Source organism: Hypanus sabinus, chromosome 4, assembly GCF_030144855.1.
Source record: "Hypanus sabinus isolate sHypSab1 chromosome 4, sHypSab1.hap1, whole genome shotgun sequence".
In the NCBI taxonomy this organism is placed as follows: Eukaryota; Metazoa; Chordata; class Chondrichthyes; order Myliobatiformes; family Dasyatidae; genus Hypanus; species Hypanus sabinus.
This window is the reverse complement of record NC_082709.1, coordinates 42193380-42215954: the sequence shown is the minus strand read 5'-3', so window position 1 is coordinate 42215954 and position 22575 is coordinate 42193380. Positions and strand designations below refer to the sequence as shown.

Genomic DNA, 22575 nt, shown 5'->3' with positions numbered 1-22575 from the left:
CAGAATAAGAGGCTGGGGGAGATGAAGGAGTACAGGCAGGCAGGTGATAAGTGAAATCAGGTGGGGGGGGGGGGAGATGGCCGGGTGGTTGAGGGGGAATGAAGTGAGAAGCTGGGAAGTGATAGGTGGAACAGGTAAGAGCTGAAGAAGAAAGAATCTGATAGGAATGTAGAACCAGGAAGAGAAGGGCACAAAAAGGAGTTGGTGGGCAGGAGAAGAGAAGAGAAGGAGATAAAAGGGGATCTGTGCTGTCTTTACGACAGTTATTTAGTTTATAATATTTTCGCTTAGTAATTCATTCAATAGTATTTTCTAGTTAGAATTAGAAGTGTTTAAAGTGTATTCATTGCATGTAAAATATATCGGCATGCGATGACGTCACATCCGGTTTCGCCGCATCTTGTGGGAAAACACCGGTTTGAAATTAGCGCGAGGGTGGGGGCTTTCCACGAGGCTCACCTGAGTACAAGCAGTTTTGCAGGCATGAGAAATCACAGTGAGAGCAACGCTGTAAGTTAATAGATAATCGATATATTGAACTAAGATGTTAATGCTGATCCTGTTAGAGGTAACGACGGTAGATAATGTTTATGCTTTCGTTAGTTAAAGAGTCGCGGATAGTTTGCATGGAAGTGTATTTAAAGTAGTCAATGGAGCAGGTAAACTCTCCCTGTATACTGCACCTTAGTGTAATGTAGTTATAGTCACCTTTGCAAGTATTTACACTTGAAATGTGATATTAAGGAAGGAACAAATACTGTATCAATCTTGTATTGTTTTATCAACAGTTTTCACCATATGTTAATGTGAAGAGTAAACAGTAAATGGTTAATCTTACTGCGATCTGGTTCTTATTAACTGTGGTTTATCCGGACGTTAAATTCGGCGTTTCGTTACACCCGAAGGAGAACGTTACAGTGAAAAAGCGGCATTATCAGGTGTTTCAAGTGCTGCAATGTCAGCTCAATCCAGCATCAAGTCGACGCCGCCCAGCGACAAGGGCAGTAAACCGACATCAAGTAAGCCCACCCAGGCGTTATCAGGTGTTCCAAGTGCTGCAATGTCAGCTCGATCCGGGATCAAGTCGATGGCGCCCAGCGACAAGGGCAGTAGAACGACATCAAGTAAGTCCACACAGGCAAGAGCCAAGGCAGAAGCCGCCAAGGTGCGACTGCATTACGCCAAACAAGAGGCAGTTTTGAAAATGAAACTGGCCACCAAAGAAGCCGAAAGGGCCGCCAGACAAAGAGAAGAGGCTGCCAGAGAAGTCGAAATCCAGAAAGAAAGGGCCGCCAGAGAAGCCGAAACCCAGTTGGAAATGACAAAAATATCGACAGAGTTGCATGTGCTGCAGCTAGAAGGAGAAGGAGAAGCTGCCAGGATGGAAGCAGAGTACATAGAAGAAGCTGAAGGGTCGCGTGATCTGACCGAAACAAGTTCTGCTTTGGAAAGGACCAGACTGGAACGCACGAGCGACTATGTACAATATCAAGCAGACAGGCAGGCTCGTCTCCCCTCTCCATACCTATTCGATAACTTCCCCAGCTACGAGGAAGAGAATTTACCCTCGCGGCCCCGCGATGAAGTCAAGAATGAAAGAGCTGACAACCGATATACTTTGACACCAAAGTTACAAAGTTCGATGCGAAGAGACGCGGAGGTTGAATCCAGGATGGCAAATTCCATGAGAAACGTGCGTTCTCAGTCATATAGGCGCCAACGTACTTCTCCAGCCCGCACGCCGCTTGCAGCCGATCCCACGCTGCAGTATTTAGCACGACGGGATCTCGTCACTTCGGGACTGTACCAGTTTGACGATAAACCCGAAAATTACCGTGCTTGGCTCTCCACATTCACCAACGTGATTGACGGGGTCCAGCTCAGTGCAACCCAAAGGTTGGACCTTATGGCGAAATGGCTGGGAAAAGAATCACGCGACCAGGTGAGACGCATGCGTTCAGTGTACATCAACAAACCTGAGCTAGCCTTAAGCGAAGCGTGGGAGAGACTTTGGGAGAGATATGGGGCCCCCGACATTATTGAAGCGGCGCTATATCGACGTCTGGGAAACTTTCCTAAGGTGTCAGCCAAAGATCACTTTAAGTTAAGAGAATTCGGAGATTTACTCATGGAGATCCAAGGCGCCAAAGAAGATGGCTATTCGGCTGGTTTAGTATTCCTAGATACTCCATCCGGGATTAGACCAATTGTGGACAAACTTCCATTTGGGCTGCAGGACAAGTGGCTGACTGTTGCCTCAGAGTACAAGGAAGACCACGATGGTCGATTTCCTCCCTTTGAGCTCCTCACTAGGTTTGTGTGCAAGGAGGCGAAGAGGCGAAACGACCCTAGCCTTGTAGGTCCAGGAAGCAGTTCGATTTACACCAAGCCAGGCAGATCCGTTTCGAATGTTTTCAACATTGATAAACCCGTGTCAGTGCTCAAGACCGAAGCCCTTACAACTAACAACGACCCTGGCAAGTATTGTCCGTTGCATAACAAACCTCACCCCCTGAAAGCATGCAGAATGTTTAGGGAAAAACCTCTTGAAGAGAGGACGGCTCTTCTCAAGGAGAAAAGAATATGTTTTAGATGCTGTTCCTCAACCTCTCACCTCGCCAGAGAGTGTACGATCGCCGTGAAGTGTCAGGAATGTGACAGCCCAGATCACGTCGAGGCCATGCATCCCGACCTGTCACCGCAAACCGAGAGTGCTCCTTCACCCCCACAACAGGACGGCGGGGAGGGAGAGGCTCACTCTAGGTCAATAGCTGTCAGCACGAACTGTACAGAAGTTTGCGGTCAAGCTCAGTCAAGTCGTTCTTGCTCCAAGATCTGCCTCACTAAGGTGTACCCTAAAGGAGCCAAAGACAAGGCCATCAAAGCCTATGTGATTCTGGACGATCAGAGCAATCGTTCACTAGTCAGTCCAGAGTTCTTTAAATTGTTCAACATTGAGAGTGAGCGGTTCCCATACTACCTCAAAACTTGCTCAGGCAACATGGAAACCCAAGGAAGGAAGGCAGAAGGCATCCAGATCGAGTCCCTGGATGGTAAAGTCGTCATCTGTCTCCCTCCGCTCTTAGAGTGCAATGAAATCATGAATAACCGCGCTGGGATCCCGACACCAAGTGCGTTGCTACACCAGCCGCATCTCCACCACTTCGCCAAACACATCCCAGAGCTGGATCCGAAAGCGGAAATACTCCTGCTATTAGGAAGAGATGTTATCCAGGTACACAAGGTTAGGCAGCAGATCAATGGACCACTCAACGCCCCCTTCGCGCAACGTCTGGATCTGGGCTGGGTGGTGATAGGAGAGGTGTGTCTCGGTGACGTACACAAACCGATGGTTAACACACTCAAGACCAATGTGCTAGAGAGTGGCCGCCATTCAATCTTTCAACCCTGCCCGAGTGTCCCGTGCATCAAAGAAGCACAACAAGACATTACCAAGCGTAAAGTAACCGACGAGACGCTAGGTCAGTCAGTTTTCGTTCAAACCGAGCACGGAAACAAACTTGCACAATCAGCTCAAGATACCATTTCTTTAAAACCCAAAGACACCAAGGTCTTCAGAGATGAAGCAAATAATGGGGTTGCCCCATTGCCAATCAGAGAACCATGCCAGCGCTCACCAGATAACAAAGAGCAGGCAGTCAAACGGTTCACGTCCTTACGGAAAACCCGGAAAAGGAAACCCGAGATGCAGCAACGCACCCGATTGGCCCACGAGGTACTGTGCACCCTAATGGCAGAGGTCACAGCCATTATAAACGCACAATCATTCCTACCTGTGTCTTCTGACCCAGAAAACCCCTTTATACTTTCGCCATCAATGCTCCTTACACAGAAGGCAGGGGCACCTCCTCCACCAGGAGACTTTTCAGACAGGGATCTGTACACAAAGCAATGGAGACAAGTCCAGGCTCTGGCAAATCAGTTCTGGTCCCGCTGGAGACAGAAATATCTACACTCGTTGCAACAGAGACGAAAGTGGACAGAACCCCGTAGGAATCTTCAAGTTGGAGACTTAGTCCTGCTCAGGGACAAGCAAGCCACCCGCAACAGCTGGCCAACGGCCAGAATCACTGCTACATTCCCTAGCGGGGATGGACATGTCAGGAAGATCGAATTGAAGACTACCAACCAAGGCGATGTGAAAAATTTACCAAGGGCCAGTTACAGAAGTTATTCTACTTCTACCCAATGACTGATTAAGAGACTAAGTTTTGTACTCTGCTCATTGTGACCTTACGAAGGTCAAGCGGGGAGTGTGCTGTCTTTACGACAGTTATTTAGTTTATAATATTTTCGCTTAGTAATTCATTCAATAGTATTTTCTAGTTAGAATTAGAAGTGTTTAAAGTGTATTCATTGCATGTAAAATATATCGGCATGCGATGACGTCACATCCGGTTTCGCCGCGTCTTGTGGGAAAACACCGGTTTGAAATTAGCGCGAGGGTGGGGGCTTTCCACGAGGCTCACCTGAGTACAAGCAGTTTTGCAGGCATGAGAAATCACAGTGAGAGCAACGCTGTAAGTTAATAGATAATCGATATATTGAACTAAGATGTTAATGCTGATCCTGTTAGAGGTAACGACGGTAGATAATGTTTATGCTTTCGTTAGTTAAAGAGTCGCGGATAGTTTGCATGGAAGTGTATTTAAAGTAGTCAATGGAGCAGGTAAACTCTCCCTGTATACTGCACCTTAGTGTAATGTAGTTATAGTCACCTTTGCAAGTATTTACACTTGAAATGTGATATTAAGGAAGGAACAAATACTGTATCAATCTTGTATTGTTTTATCAACAGTTTTCACCATATGTTAATGTGAAGAGTGAACAGTAAATGGTTAATCTTACTGCGATCTGGTTCTTATTAACTGTGGTTTATCCGGACGTTAAATTCGGCGTTTCGTTACACCCGAAGGAGAACGTTACAGGATCTAAAATGGGAAAAAGAAAAAGTACACCCCATCCTCACACACTTAGAAACACTGTACTTCACACTCACATTGCTCACTGTAATATTCCTGTTCACTGTAGTATGAGGAGATGTAGATTTTTTACACAGAGTTAGTTTTTTTTTACACAGTGCATGGAATATTTTGCCAGGGGTTGTGGTAGAGTTAGATACATTAGCGATATTTAAGAGATTCTGAGATAGGTATGTAGATTGAAGAGAAATGGAGGGCTATGTAGAAGGAAGGGATTAGATTGATGTTAGGGTAGACTAAATGGCCAGCGCAACATTATGGGTCTAAGGGTGTCTCCTGTACTCTACTGATCTATGTTCTACGTGAGACTGATTGCCAATGTGTATGTATTCAGTTAAGCAGCCTTTAATTTTACCCGTTTACTACATTTCTCCTTATACTCACTCTATTATGCTTGTATATTATGCAACAATATACAAGCATAAAGGTACATCTACAGATTATATCTACAAGGTTATCCAGACCTATTTTGCTAACTTGCCCCATGATTTTGTCTTTTCTCTTTACTCTTTTAATCTCCCCATCATCTGTGCCCTATCTCACTATTCAGTGTAATATTGTTTCTGAAGCCTTTGTTATTACGTGCAGCACTAGAGTTTAGCACGTCACTTCACAATGCCAGCGACCTGGGTTCAGTTCCTGTCAGTGTCCGTAAGGAGTTTGAACATGGCTGTGACCGTGTGAGTTTCCTCCGTTTCTGGTTTCCTCCCTACACCCAAAGACATACTGGTTGGTAAGTTATTTGGACATTGTAAATTGTTCCATGATTGGCCTAGAGTTAAATCGAAGGTTGCTGGGCAGCATGGCTCAAAGGGCCAGAAGGGCTTGTTCTGCGCTGTATCTCCATAAATAATAAATAAATAAAATGATTCAATCTGTTCTAGTCCAATGTAAGTGAAGCCCCTCTCAATGGAACAACTCCTCCTCTTTCCCGTATACTGATGCCAGTGCCCGATGCGTTGAAACTCACTCTTGCACACCACTCTTTGACACATGCTTTGAACCTATCCCAGTTTGCACATTGCTTTTATAAACTTTGTTCCCCTTGTAACGGGCTTACGTTCTTTTGTAGCACCTGCTAAAGGATTCTTGTCTGGGAGCAACTGGTTTGCTCAGAACCCTTGCAGTCAGGAAAACATCCTTCAGCACGTGTTGTCCCACTCCCTATGGAATTTTACATTGAAAACAGCTATGCAAAGCACCAAATACTCATTGATATGTAGCAAAGGCCAACAGAGTCATGAAAGGACTAATCCATAAATAATCAATCACTTAAAATAATACTGGAAGAGGCTGCTTCCTGTTCTTAATGCATGTTTAACAATAAAAGATTAAGAGAGAGTGTACTGGAGCTTTGAGCTTCAGAATGGTAGAGACAGCTCTAAACCTGTATTTCAGAACTTTTGACATGCGGATCTGTCTAGGTTGCCTACTTCTAAAAGTTGACACATTGATGTTAGGCCGTAATTCGTTAACTCAGCTGGATCTCAATATGTTAACCAAACAAAAACAAGATTCAGTCAAAATAGTTAATAATTTGTGCTTGCAACCAGTCAAGAAGTGGTTACTTTAGCACACGCTGAGCTGAGTTGCACATTTTGATCCATCTTATTTTATTTTCAAGCACATGTAACATTAAGTAATGGGTAAAATAAAGTTAAAAATAAACACCTGAGAGCGACTGAACCTTCTGCAGTATATATGTGCAATATGATCATAGTAAGATTGTTTTAGGGCAACAATTTACTTTCCCGTTTAGGACAAGTACATCACAAAATAACAGAAATCAAATGGATACAGCTGTTTGCCATCTCAACACAAAAAACAATAAATGTATTGAAATCTGACAGTAGACGATCACTCAATAATTCAAATTTATCAAAATGTGTACTTTACAATTTAGCTTTAGAGTTTTCCCACAAATCCACTTTGAGAACCACTGTTCAATCATGGTGCATGCTATATAACTTACATTTCAATATTTGTAAATACTTCTAGAAAACCAGCAGTTTCCCATTAAGAGTGCCTATTTAATCTGTTGTGCATTGATGCACCATTGCACTTTGCTTATCTGTCAAAAGTGCTCATTTTTTAACATTCATCCTGGGTAAAGAAAATAATGCCAAATGAGCAGAGTATAGATAAATGGTCAGTATAGGCAGAGTGGGCTGAGTATGTTTTGGAGCTGTATGTCTTCATAATCGATAAATTCTTTTTCCTAACAGAGACCATCTTTTCCCTATTATAATTCAGAAGGATGTGGAGGCTACAGAGAAAGTGCAGTAGAGGTTTCCCAGGATGCTGCCTGCAATGGTGGGTATAGGAGAGGTTGAACAAATTAGGGCTGTATTAGAAACATAGAAAATCTACAGCACAATACAGGCCCTTTGGCCCACAAAGCTGTGCCGAACATGTCCTAACCTTAGAACAACCTAGGGTTACTCATAGCCCTTTATTTTTCCAAGCTCCATGTACCTATCCAGGAGTCTCTTAAAAGATCCTATTGTTTCCGCCTCCACCACCGCCGCTGGAAGCCCATTCTACGCATTCACCTCTCTCTACGTAAAAAACTTAACACTGACAACTCCCCTGTATCTACTTCAAAGCACCTTAAAACTATGCCTTCTCGTGCTGGCTACTTCAGCCCTGGAGAAAAGCCTCTGACTATCCACACGATCAATGCCTCTCCTTACCTTGTACACTTCTATCAGGTTACCTCTCATCCTCCGTCAGTCCAAGGAGAAAAGGCTGAGTTCACTCAACCTATTCTCATAAGTCATGCTCCCCAATCCAGACAACATCCTTGTAAATCTCCTCTGCACTCTTTCTATGGTTTCCACGTTCTTCCTGTAGTGAAGCGACCATAATTGAGCACAGTACTCCAAGTGGGGTCTGACCAGGGTCCTATAGAGCTGCAACATTACCTCTCGGCACTTAAACTCAATCTCACGGTTGGTGAAGGCCAATGCACTGTATGCCTTCTTAACCACACAGTCAACCTGCGCAGCAGCTTTGAATGTTCTATGGACTCGGACCCCAAGATCCCTTTGATCCTCCGCATTGCCAAGAGTCTTACCATTAATACTATATTCTTCCATCATATTTGACCTGCCAAAATGAACCATCTCACACTAACCTGGGTTGAACTCCATCTTCCACTTCTCAGCCCCATTTTGCATCCTATCAATGTGCCATTGTAATCTCTGACAGCCCTCCACACTATCCACAACACTCTCAACCTTTGTGTCATCAGCAAATTTACTAACCCATCCCTCCACTTCCTCACCCAGGTCATTTTAAAAAATCATGAAGAGTAAGGGTCCTAGAACAGATCCCTGAGGCACACCACTGGTCACTGACCTCCATGTAGAATATGACCCATCTACAACCACTCTTTGCCTGTTGTGGGCAAGCCAGTTCTGGATCCACAAAGCAATGGCCCCTTGGATCCCATGCCTCCTTACTTTCTCAATAAGCTTTGCATGGGGTAACTTATCAAATGCCTTGCTAAAATCTACATACACTACATCTACGGCTCTGCCTTCATTAATGTGTTTAGTCACATCCTCAAAAAATTCAATCAGGCTCGTAAGGCACGATCTGCCTTTGACAAAGCCATGCTGACTATTCCTAATCATATTATACCTCTCCAAATGTTCATAAATCATACCTCTCAGGATCTTCTCCATCAATTTACCAACCACTGAGGTAAGACTCACTGGCCTATAATTTCCTGGGCTCCCTCACTCCCTTTCTTGAATAAGGAAACAACATCCGCAACCCTCCAATCCTCTGGAACCTCTCCCGTCCCTATTGATGATGCAAAGATCATCACCAGAGGCTCAGCAATCTCTTCCCTCGCCCCCCACAGTATCCTGGGGTACATCTCATCAGGGCCCAGCGATTTATCCAACTTGATGCCTTCCAAAAGCTCCAGCACATCCTCTTTCTTAATATCTACATGTTCAAGCTTTTCAGTCTGTTGCAAGTCATCACTACAAATGTCAAGATCCTTTTCCGTAGTGAATACTGAAGCAAAGTATTTATTAAGTACCTTTGCTATTTCCTCTGGTTCCATACACCCTTTTCCACTGTCACACTTGATTAGTCCTATTCTCTCATGTCTTATCCTCTTATATTTGTAGAATGCCATGGGGTTTTCCTGAATCCTGTCCGCCAAGGCCTTCTCATGGCCCCTTCTGGCTCTCCTAATTTCATTCTTAAGCTCTTTTCTGCTAGCTTTATAATCTTCTAGATTTCTATCATTACCTAGTTTTTTTAACCCTTTTGTAAGCTCTTCTTTTCCTCTTGATGAGATTTACAACAACCTTTGTACACACCACGGTTCCTGTACCCTACCATCCTTTCCCTGTCTTATTGGAATTTACCTGTGCAGAACCCTATGCAAATATCCCTTGAGCATTTGCCACATTTAGACAATAGACAATAGGTGCAGAAGTAGACCATTCGGCCCCTCGAGTCTGCACCGCCATTCTGAGATCATGGCTGATCATTCACTTCTTCTGTACATTTCCCTGAGAACATCTGTTCCCAATTAATGCTTCCAAGTTCCTGCCTGATAGCCTCATAATTCCCCTTAATCCAATTAAGCGCTTCCCTAATTTGTCTGTTCCTATTCTTCTCCAATGATATGGTAAAGGAGATAGAATTGTGATCGCTATCTCCAAAATGCTCTCCCACTGTGAGACCTGACATCTGACCAGGTTCATTTCCCAATACCAGATCAAGTACAGTCTCTCCTCTTGTAGACTTATCTACATATTGTGTCAAGAATCCTTCCTGAACACACCTAACAAACTCCGCCCCATCTAAACCCCTCACTCTAAGGAGATGTCAATCAATATTTGGGAAATTAAAATCTTCCACCACAACAACCGTGTTGTTATTGCACCTTTCCAGAATCTGTCTCCCTAACTGCTCCTTAATGTCCCTGTTATTATTGGATGCTCTATAAAAAAACACCCAGTAGAATTATTGACCCCTTCCTATTCCTAACTTCCGTCCACAGAGACTCTGTTGACAACCCCTCTGTGACTGTCTCCTTTTCTGCAGCTGTGACACTATCCCTAATCAACAGTGCCAAGTCTCCACCTCTTTTGCCTCCTCCCTGTCCTTTCTGAAACATCTAAAGCCTGGTACTTGAAGTCGCTATTCCTGCCCCTGCACTATCCAAGTCTCTGTAACGGCCACAACCTCATAGTTCCAAGCACTTATCCACGTTCTAAGCTCATCTGCTTTGCTCATAATATTCCTCGTATTAAAACAGACACATCTTAAACCTGTGCGCGTACCTTTTCTACCACCTGCCTATCCTCCCCTTTGCACTGTCTCCAAGCTTTCTCTTTTTTTTGTAATTTATTTTTTATTGAAGTTCATCATCAAACATTTCCATAAAATGTATTTCAGATACTGTACATATATATCATATATTCATTACTTGCCATAAATCTCCATATAATATTTATCTGAGGTATACACTTATAGAAAAGAGAGGAAAGAAAGAACAAGCAAAAGGAGAAAACTAGGTACAAGAAGGGAGTGATTTTTTAAAAATATACAACATATTCATTGATTTGGGAAAATAAAATCAGGTCTTTGAGGTGTTATGTAGTTAAACCATTTTCCCCAGTATGAATCAAATTGTTCCAACTTATGATTAACAGATGCTGTTATCTTCTCCATTTTGTAAATGTCCATTCATGCATTTAAAGTTGGGCTCTCCTATGATAACCATTTCCTAGTAAGAGTCTTTTTACCAGCCACCAGCTGTATATTCATTAAATATTTATCTCTTTTCAACCATTCTTGAAGTATATACCCAAAATATATGGTCTTACTTTCTAGGGATATTTCACATTTCAAAATGTCTTGTAGGGCACCTCCCTTTCCTCTGTCACATCAGTTTGGTTCCCACTCCCCCAACAATTCTATCTTAAACTGTCCCCAATAGCCACAGCAATCTTCCCAGCCAGGATATTGGTCCCCCTGGAATTCAAGTGCAGGTCACACCTGCCCCAAAAGAGGTCCCAATGATCCAGAAATCTGAATCCCTGCCCCCTGCTCAAATCCCTCGGCCACGCATTTATCATTCACCTCATCCTATTCCTATACTCAGTGTCATGTGGCACAGGCAGTAATCCCCAGATGACTACCTTTGAAGTCCTGCTTCTCAACTTCCTTCCTAACTCCCGGAAGTCTGCTTTCAGGACCCCTGGAGCGACAATGCCAGATGGGAGATCTGATAGAAGTTTATAAAATTATGAGAGGCATAGATAGAGTAGGCACTAGTATCTTTCTTCCAGGATCAAAATGTCTACTACTAGACAACATGCCTCTGAGGTGAGAGGGTAAATTTCAAAGGAGATTTATAGGCCAAGTTTTCTAGCTAGAGGGTGCTGGGTGTCCGGAATGCATTGCCAAGAATGGTAGTGGGGGCAGGTACAATAGAGGCGGTTACCAGGATGTTAGGTAGGCACATGAATATGCAGAAATAGAAGAATAGGGACCATGTGACGGCAGGAGAGAATAGTCTAGTTTGGTGCCATGTGCTTAACTGGTTGACGATGTTGTTGTGGGCCGAAGGGCAGTCCCTGTGCTGTACTGACCTGTGTTCTGCATTCTATGCCACAGTGACTCCAGCCTTGATCTACCAAGAAACTAAATGTTGAAGCAGCTGCAGTTGATGCAGATGGAGACTCTTCCACAGGTATGGTTGTCTAGATCCCTGGAAGTATCCACAGTTTGCTAATGGCATGCTTGACCAAATTGCCTTTACCAATACCTTATCGTGTAGAGAATGGAAGGAAAGAATTCACCAGCTATGCACCATCTGGCAGTCTGCTTGCCACTGAAACTACCCTTCAGCTGTGGTGTCGTGCTTTCAAAATGACCCCCAACATTGACTCCTGTTATCTTCTTCTAAAAACATCAATCCTGCCTTATTACCTCCACTCCAAACTCCCCTGTCTGACTTTCTTCGCTTTGCTCTCCATATGTTTGAGGCTTCCAAATCTCTGCGGCCCACATCCTAAAATGTACCAAGCAACTGACACTCATTGACACACCCGCCTCCCCCCAGCTCAGAATACCTTGGATTTAAATTTTTTAGTCACTGTTTTCATATGCCTCCGTGGCCTTCCCACCTCCCTAATGCTGCCTCTTGCATTCCTGATGAGATATCAGCAAGCTCTAATTCTGGTCTTTTAATGGTTCTACAATTAATAGCTGTGCCATCATTAACTCTTGAATTCATATCCTAAACCTGTCCACCTCTCTCTTGCTCGTTTATTCTCTAAGCTGATCTCTTTTAACTGAATAGCTCCTTAAGTGGCTCTATGTCAAGTATTATTTGATAGTGCTCCTATGAGGTGCCTTGGGTCATTTTCCTATATTAAAAGAACTATAAAAATACAAGTTGTTATTACTGGTAAGTGATTTATCAAAGAGGTTCAGAAAGTATTCTGCATTCAACAATCAGTCACAATAAGCCTCAAGTGACATTTCTCCTATGGTATGAGCATGGCACAAAGCAGAAACATCAAATATGGCAGCATCTTCAAGAGTTATTGCAATACTACACATCAATACTGTAGACGACTTTGCATTTTGTCTGCCATGGTTTAATAAAGAAGAAAGTTAATTTAACTGATGTGTTAAAATGATTTGCTTAATGCCAAGCCAACTGACTATCTCTTGAGGCGTTTATGCCACCAGCTTTGGCTTTCAATGAGCTTTTTTTTTGCATTTTAAATCCAAAGTTTTGAAGCTCAGCCAAATATTCAGAAATCAGGATTTTAACCTTTGTGTTATAAGTTCTGTGTCTGCCTTGCATGTTCCCCAAGGGACAATGAAAAGTGGTTACTTCATGCATGGATCTGAGCATTTTATTCTCAGGGGATGCTGTGTGCACTGTCCAACATAAAATGATTTGGTCGCGAAAGCAGGACTTGTCACAGAAAGCTCACATCGTGCCTTTTGCCTCCACATGCGCTATTCCAATATCTTTGTGGGCAGATTGAAAAAACTTTGTTGAGCCAAGGTTAGATGTAACTGCTTAAGCTGCTTTATTTAAACAGAATTACATACTGTAGGCGATCTTTAAAAACAAATTCCACAGTCAATTCAACTTTACTAAAAAGGGAAAAAGAAACACATTTCTCCTTTCTGACCTGGCTTACTTAAATAAGAAATCATGCCAAAAAAAGACCATTCAGCCCTTCTACTTTACTTTGTTATCTATGAAGATTATCACATATCTTTTAGCTCAACATCATTTTCCAGCACCATCTCATTATCTCTTGATTCCCTTAGAGCCCAGAATTCACTTATCTCTGCTTTAAATGATGACTGAATCTCCACAGTGGATAAGGACAGAGAATTCCAAACATATGTCCATTGACTTCTGGTTTCATTGATCCCCTTGTTTCCTTTCTCCACCACACGCATTTTCCTTCCTGGTTTCTTTCCTAACCCAGCTTTAGTCACTCGCTTTTGGCATTCAAACTTTCATGCTTGTTCTGCAAATTACCTTATTTACCAGACCCCACCCCTCTTCACCTTGACCTTGAGGTGTGTGATGGAGTGTTGTGCAGTTCTGAGTTGAAACTAACTTGTAAACTCTTCTGGGCTCTATTTCCAGGCAGCCCTCAAACTTTCGTCACTCTGGAGAGATGATGAATCCAGAGCATGATGAGCAAAATCAGTCCCATTCAAACCTGGAATATACTCAACTGTGATAGGTCACAAAGTCACCCACCTGGCTCAAGCACTCATCTGGAAGCCACAGTTCTATTCCACAGCAGATATTGAATTGAATTGACTTTATTTCTTACATCCTTCACGTACATGAAGAGTAAAAATCTTTACGTTACGTCTCCGTCTAAATGTGCAATGTGCAATCATAGTAATTTATTATAAATAGAAGTCATTGTAGCATAGAAATACACTCAAATCAGCGTGAGTTAATCAGCCTGATGGCCTGTTGGAAGAAGTTGTCCCAGAGCCTGTTGGTCCTGGCTTTTATGCTGCGGTACCGTTTCCCAAATGGTAGCAGGCTGTAGTAGATTGTGGATGGGGTGACTCAGGTCCCCATGATCATTTGGGACCTTTTCTCACACCTGTCTTTGTAAATGTCCTGAATTATGGGAAATTCTGAACTACAGATATGCTGGGCTGTCTGCACCACTCTCTTCAGAATCCTGTGATTAAGGGAGGTACATTTCCCATACTAGGGAGTGATGCAGCCAGTCAAGATGCTCTCAATTGTGCCCCTGTAGAAAGTTCGTAGGAATTGGGGGCCCATACCAAACTTCTTCAGCTGTCTGAGGTGAAAGTGGAGCTGTTGTGCTTTTTCCACCACACAGCTGGTGTGTACAAACTATGTGAGGTCATCGGAACTTAAAGCTGTTTACCCTCTCAAACCCAGATCCATTGATGTCAATAGGGGTTAGCCTGTCTCCATTCCTCCTGTAATCCACAATCAACTCCTTAATTTTGTGACATTGAGGGAGAGGTTGTTTTTTTGACACCACTGTGTCAGAGAGATGACTTCTTCCCTGTAGGCCACTTCGTTATTCTTTGAGATTAGGCCAATCAATGTAGTGTTGTCGGCAATTTTAATGAGCAGCTTGCAGCTATGGGTGGTGACACAGTCATTGGGTATACAGGGAGTAAAGGAGGGGACTTAGTACACAGCCCTGAGGGCCTCCTGTGTTAAGAGTCAGAGGGGTAGAGGTGAAGGAGCCTGCTCTTACCACTTGCCGGCGATCTGACAGGATGTCCAGGATCCAGCTGCACAAGAACAACACAAATCATGCTTCTGTCTATCAACTGACCCTTTTCCTGGGAGAATGAGGTAATTCTGCTCAGCTCCCTTGGCAAAGCAGGCTCTTGTCTAGTGCAGCAACACACAAAACGCTAGAGGAACTCAGCGGATCAGGCAACAACTATTGCTTTTGTACTCAGTTCCTGTGCCTCCATTCGTCCTAAGATTGGAGTCCACTGAGGTCACTGAGCCTGAATGAAGCAATAGCTGAGAATACAGAAGAGAGGCAATAGTTGAAAAAAAGTATTCTATATTGGGCTTTCACATAGAAAATAAGTGTCCGTTATAAAGGGAAAAAGGCTTGGTTAGATTCAGAGAGTAAATCATTGCAATTTCGCATGTTTTAAAGATGTGACAGCAGTTGAAGAGGAAATATTCTTGACTAAGGAAGATTGCTAAAGCACTCACAATTTGCCAGCCATTATTTTATTTTTGTCAGGTGGGTACCTGATGTGAACAAAATCCCAACATCGCATCTCCAAAGGAAGCAATTAGAAATCTGCACTACTGTGTTACTATTTCCATAATACTGTACAGACTTCAGTCTATGTCATAGAGACACAGAACTTGTCCTGTGAGCTAGGTCATAAGTTATTAAGAGGCTTAGATACTACAGAGATTTACCCAAGTAAAATAATAACTTTCTACTTTTTGTCTACTCTGCCTGTTGAGACCCTGGTTCATGAGATTACACAAAGCTGATTATAAAATGAATTTAATGTCCTGAGCATCCATTAATAGCATGGATTGGTGTCATCCAGGGATGTCTTGGAAAAGTGACTGGCTGAGATGCTTTAGTCCCAAGTGAGGTTGTTTGATTTTATGTTGCCGTCACTGAGTTGTGATTTTGGAAGGAGAGAATCGTAGGATCATATAGTCATATAGCATGGAATCAAGCCCAAAGTACAGTGCAGATGCTGTGGTCAAAGCAACACGTACAGCAAGCTGGAAGAACTCAACAGGTCAGGCAGCATCCATGGAAATGAGCAGTTTCCACCACTAAGCACATCTTTCCCTCTTTACCCCTCTCCGCTTTCCATAGGGATCATTGTCTCTGTGACTCCCTGGTCCACGTGTCCCTCCCCACGGATCTCCCACGTGGCACTTATTCCTGCAAGTGTAATTGCTACACCTGTCCCTACACCTCCTCTCTTACCACCATTCAGGGCCCCAAACAGCCCTTCCAGCTGAGGCAACACTTCACTTGAGAGTCTGTTGGGATAATCTATTGCATCTGGTGCTCCCAGTGCAGCCTACTCTACATCGGTGAGACCCAACGCAGATTGGGGGACCGCTTCGTCGAGCACCTCTGCTCCATCTGCCACAACAGACAGGATCTCCCGGTTGCCACCTACTTCAACTCTGCTTCACATTCCCATTCGGACATTTCCATACATGGCCTCCTCTACTGCCATGATGAAGCCAAACTCAGGTTGGAGGAGCAACACCTCATATACTGTCTGGGTAGTCTCCAGCCCATTGGTATGAACATCGAATTCTCCAACTTCCGGTAATTCCCTCCCTCTCCCTTCACCTATCCCATTTTCACTCTGCCTCCTCCTCCAGTTGCCTATCACCTCTCTCATGATTCTGCCTTCATTTACTACACATTGTGCTTTCCCCTTACATTCCTTCTTCACCTTTGCTGCCTATCTCCTCCCTGCTTCCCCTCCCCCACCTCTTGATCTTTCCTCTGATTGGTTTTTAACCTGACACCCACCAGCCTTCTCCTTCCCACCCTCCCCCCACCTTCTTTATAGGGCCCCTGTCCTCTCCCTCTTCAGTCTCGGCCCGAAATGTTGACTGCTCGTTTCCACGGATGCTGCCCTTAGCTTTTAATATAGCATCTGTAGAAAAATAGCTGAAGCCATCCGCCCTATCAATGCTTGTTGGGGTTATGTACACCTCTTTAAGATCTCCTCTGTCCCCTATGCTATAAGGAATAAATAAACTTGCCTATCGGACATCTCCCTATAACCCTGCCCCTCAGGTCCTGGTAACATCCTTGTAATTCTTTTCTGTACTTTTTCTTACAGCAGGGTGACCAAATCTGCATGCAATGCTCCAAGTGTGGCCTCACCAGCATCTTCTACAGCTGCACCTCGATTTCCACCTTTTTAGACTCAGTGCTCTGACTTATGGAGGTCAGCTTGCCAAAAGCCTTCTTTAGAACTCTCTCTACTTGTGATGCTGCTTTAAGTAAACCATGTAATGCTGGTAACCTCAGGACTTCTGCATTTACCTTTCCTGATTCTGAAATCTTCATGTCTTTAACCACAGCTAAAACAGAGGAGAAATATTCATTAAGGGCCTTACCTATCTCCTGCTGCTCCACACAAACATGTCCTCTTTGGTCTTTGAAGAGCCTTGTTCTTTCATTCTAGTCACACGTTTTCCTTAATATACTTATAAAATCTCTTTGGATTTTCTATTATCTTCTCTGCCAAAGTTATCTCATACTTCCTTTTTGCCCTCTTTACTTTCTTTTTGACTACATGGTAGGAAATTCTGCTTCTCTTGTGACAATCTGTGCCATTTTCCTATAATTTGCTCCTTATTATGAATTGGCACTTTTCTGCTCCTTTGTAAATTGGCCATGTTGGAGATAATCAAGCATGATTATATTTAACGTCCCAGATTTGGCATCTGCCATTTTATTCCAATTTGCCGAGATCAAAATAAGGAATAGAGCATTACTATGTATCATTTTGTTCCATTTTACTGTTTTTCTATAAATTATCTTGGCAGTAGGGATCACAGTTCATTGTGAAGTTTTATTAGAATGGAGGAAGGAGATGCCTCCAGATTTCATGTTAGCTTCATTTTGATTGGTTTGTCATCAACTGTGTAATGTGATTTCAATTTAGCTAAAAACCTATGGGCTGAAGAAGCAGGGAATGCCACTTAGTGCCGTTTATCATCAGTGAAAATACTGTTATACTTATCTTCTGTGCTCTTGGCACTTCTCAGCACTCTGCAGGAGTTCAAGCAGAGAGCACTACAAAGAAAAGGTCAGCAGTGTGTGCATGTGACAACTTACTCTGCATTTCCTGTGAGAAATACATTAGCCTCCCTTTGGCATAGACATATCCTTCTGATTCTTCTGACTATAGTCCTGGGTTCATCTTTACTTTTATGTAGAAGTAGATGTGAAGGTGAAGCAATACACTCAAATATGGAGTGCACATTTCCTTCGGAGAAGCTGATGAATAGGTACAGAATTATATGACTCATTATGGGTCAGGATATAAGAAGGAAAGATATGATGTTATTAGAGACCAGAGAGCAGTTTCAAGTGAGGTGCTGGAAGAAAATGCCTAAATGGGTGCTCCGGATCAGGAGAATTCCTGAAATATTAATACTGACTGTGTCTTGTTGGCTAGAAAACAGCTAAATGGAATGAGCCAAGGACAGTAGGAGCAGACAAACCACGTGGTCAAAGGAATGAAGGTTGTCATTTTGTGATAGAACATAGAACATAGAACATAGAATAGTAAAGCACATTATAGACCCTTCGGCCCACAATGTTGTGCCGACCCTCAAACCTTGCCTCCCATATAACCCCCCACCTTAAATTCCTCCATATACCTGTCTAGTAGTCTCTTAAATTTCACTAGGTTATCTGCCTCCACTACTGACTCAGGCAGTGCATTCCACGCACCAACCACTCTCTGAGTGAAAAACCTTCCTCTAATATCCCCCTTGAACTTCCCTCCCCTTACCTTAAAGCAGTGGTGCCCTGTGGAAGAGGCGCTGGCTGTCCACTCTGTCTATTCCTCTTAATATCTTGTATACCTCTATCAGGTCTTCTCTCATCCTCCTTCTCTCCAAAGAGTAAAACCCTAGCTCCCTTAATGTCTGATCATAATCTATACTCTCTAAACCAGGCAGCATCCTGGTACATCTCCTCTGTAGCCTTTCCAATGCTTCCACATCCTTCCTATAGTGAGGCGACCAGAACTGGACACAGTACTCCAAGTGTGGCCTAACCAGAGTTTTATAGAGCTGCATCATTACATTGTGTCTCTTAAACTCTATCCCTCGACTTATGAAAACCAACACCCCATAAGCTTTCTTAACTACCCTATCTACCCGTGAGGCAACTTTCAGGGATCTGTGGACATGTACCCCCATATCCCTCTGCTCCTCCACACTACCAAGTATCCTGCCATTTACTTTGTACTCTGCCTTGGAGTTTGCCCTTCCAAAGTGTACCAACTCACACTTTTCCGGGTTGAACTCCATCTGCCACGTCTCAGCCCACTTCTGCATCCTATCAATGTCGCTCTGCAATCTTCGACAATCCTCTACACTATCTACAACACCACCAACCTTTGTGTCATCTGCAAACTTGCCAACCCACCCTTCTACCCCCACATCCAGGTCGTTAATAAAAATCACAAAATGTAGAGGGCCCAGAACAGATCCTTGTGGGACACCACTAGTCACAATCCTCCGATCTGAATGTATTCCCTCTATCATGACCCTCTGCCTTCTGCAGGCAAACCAATTCTGAATCCACCTGGCCAAACTTCCCTGGATCCCATGCCTTCTGACTTTCTGAATAAGCCTACCATGTGGAACCTTGTCAAATGTCTTACTAAAAGCCATGTAGATCATATCCACTGCACTACCCTCATCTATATGCCTGGTCACCTCCTCAAAGAACTCTATCAGGCTTGTTAGGCACGATCTGCCCTTCACAAAGCCATGTTGACTGTCCCTGATCAGACCATGATTCTCTAAATGCCCATAGATCCTATCTCTAAGAATCTTTTCCAGCAGCTTTCCCACCACAGACGTAAGGCTCACTGGTCTATACTTACCCAGACTATCCCTACTACCTTTTTTGAACAAGGGGACAAAATTCACCTCCCTCCAATCCTCCGGTACCATTCCCGTGGACAACGAGGACATAAAGATCCTCGCCAGAGGTTCAGCAATCTCTTCCCTCACCTCGTGGAGCAGCCTGGGGAATATTCCGTCAGGCCCCGGGGATTTATCCGTCCTAATGTATTTTAACAACTCCAACACCTCTTCTCCCTTAATATCAACATGCTCCAGAACATCAACCTCACTCATATTGTCCTCACCATCATCATGTTCCCTCTCATTGGTGAATACCGAAGAGAAGTATTCATTGAGGACCTCGCTCACTTCCACAGCCTCCAGGCACATCTTCCCACCTTTATCTCTATCTTCACTCCTATCAACCTTTTGTTCTTCACATAATTGAAGAATGCCTTGGGGTTTTCCTTTACCCTACTTGCCAAGGCCTTCTCACGCCCCCTTCTTGGTTATGCGACCACTGACACCAGGCAGACAATCTCTGAAGTGTATTGATAGTGGCTGGGGTCACCCATCTTTTAAAGATCCTGCCCAGAAGAAGGCAATGGCAAACCACTTCTGTAAACAAAGTTGCCAAGAACAATCATGGTCATGAGAACATGATTGTCTATATCATATGACACAACACATAATCAGCAAATGAAAGTATGAGTAGTGTTGATTAACCCAAGTTGTGTCTATTATTAGAATATGTTAATGTGGGTGTTTAACTCCAATATTAGACTCAACAAATCATTGAATTGTAGAAACAAGATTTTTGGCCCATTTGAATAATCAATCACCAATTTTTAACCTAATTATACATTTTATCTTCCTCACATTCAAATCCTCCAACCCCTTTCCTTGTATTCAGCCATTTACCCAGTGGCAATATATGGTGCACAATTAACCTATCAACCTGCATTCTTTTAGGATGTGGATTAAAACACAACACTCAGACAAAACATTGTTGTCTCAGGAAGAATATACAGTGTTTTCATTTGAAAATACTGCCTGTTGATATTAATTTGTTACTTTAAGGGAAACAGTAACTTGATAAGTATTCCAGTTTTACAGTCCATTGTATATCCCATAACTAATATTTATAAATTATCAGTTAAGATTCCCACAATTGATATATGGTGAGTGAACAATGATTATACATCTTCTTATGCACAATAATAGCAAACTCAGCCCTTAATGTGTGGGGTGAATCATTCAATTTTCTATATAAATATATAAAATAACATTTAGCTATATATAGTTTTTTTAAACTTTTTTTATTGTATTTTAATGTAATTGCTTTTAATACATTTGAAAAACAGCTTCAGGATTATGGACCAAATGTTATTGTTAGATTAATAGCTTATTTCAGAGTAAAATCAATCAGATAAGTATTTGTTTTAGAAAACCTCTGTAAAAATAAAGTAATGTTGAACCAACTGTTGTCATAGAGAAGTTCTTGTTACATTTGAAAAAGAAAGTCTTTCACAGGAACATTGAGACCTACTCCTGGGATTAAAATGATAATAAAAGAAAAACTAAAGCTGTTGAAAAACTAAAATAAAAATAGAGAATACAGAAATATTGAACAGGATCACATAGCATCCATTGGAAAATAATGGAGTTAATATTTCCACTTGAAGATTGAAGAAGAATCATAAATGTGAAAGTTAATTCTGTTTCTTTTTCCACAGATTATCTTTGTTCCATTTTTGTAGGATTTTGTAAATTATTTTAATGATCCAAGTACACTTGCAGATTCATCCTTGCCCTGTCTCATCATCTTGTCTACCTCTTCTAGCAATCTGTTTCATAAGTATTCTTCATTACATCATCCCTCTCTTCCCTCCCCCCCCCCCCCACCCTACCGCTGACACTTACCTGTCAGCAAAGCCTATTGTCCACCTTCTATTCATTTTCACACATTTCCATTGATCCATCTACCACTGCAATCTTGGGACAAGATTGAAAGGTGCTGACAGACACGTAACGTGCAGACCACACAACTGCAAGAGGAATGTAAAACCTCATGTACAACAAACTGGAGGAACTCAGCAGGTCGGGCAGCATCCGTGGAAACAAACAGTCAATGTTTTGGGCTGAGACCCTTCGTCAGGACTGAAGAAGGAAGGGGCAAGGGCCCTATAAAGAAAGTGGGGGGAGGGTGGGAAGGAGAAGGCTGGTAGGTGCCAGGTGAAAAACCAGTAAGGGGCTTGCCTTGACCGGAAGTGGTGGCGAATGCAGAGAGAATATTGGCTATAAAGAGAGATTGGACAAACTTAGGTTGTTTTCTCTGGAGTATTTGACACTGAGGATGGGGGGCGGGGGGGGTGCTTCCTGATACAGGTTTATAAAACTATGAGAGGCATGGACAGGATAGATAGTCAGGAGTTTTTTTTTCCTCAGGGTAGAAATAACAAATACTAGAGGACACAGCTTTAAGGTGAGAGTGGGAAAGCTTAAAGGAGATGTGTGGGGTAAGTTTTTTTTTACATAGAGTGTAGCAGGTGCCTGGAATACACTTCCAAGGGTTGTACAGGAAGCAGACTTGATAGTGGCATTTAAGAGGCATTTAGACAGGCACATGAGCATTCAGGAACTAGAGGGATATGAACCACATTCAGGCAGATAGCTTTAGTCCAATTTAGCATCATGGTTAACGCAGGGATCATTGGGTCACGGTACTGTGTTGTACAGTTCTGTGAATGTTTTCCACTAAGAGTGGCCACTTGCTAGAATTCTAGTTGGAGTGACCCCCCCCCCAAGCCTTGTAGGCCTTGTATGTGAATAATTTCATGTCTGTTGCCTTTAATTGTACTGATTAACAATGCTGGTGTCAGGCAGAAGCAGAAGAATGTTATGCCTCTATCCCATGACAGGGCTAATGGGACAAGGGAA

General features: G+C 43.0%; 1 protein-coding gene across 1 annotated transcript in view; it reads left to right on the top strand.

Moving 5' to 3' along the window:
* Positions 1-438: 438 nt before the first annotated feature.
* The window catches only part of LOC132393598 (uncharacterized), a 115487-nt gene continuing 93350 nt past the window's right edge, over positions 439-22575 (top strand). Inside the window, exons 1-2 of the mRNA XM_059969051.1 lie at positions 439-510; positions 789-2173. Coding sequence (XP_059825034.1) covers positions 956-2173 — 1218 coding nt within the window. The 5' untranslated portion in view covers positions 439-510; positions 789-955. The remainder of the gene's footprint in view (positions 511-788; positions 2174-22575) is intronic.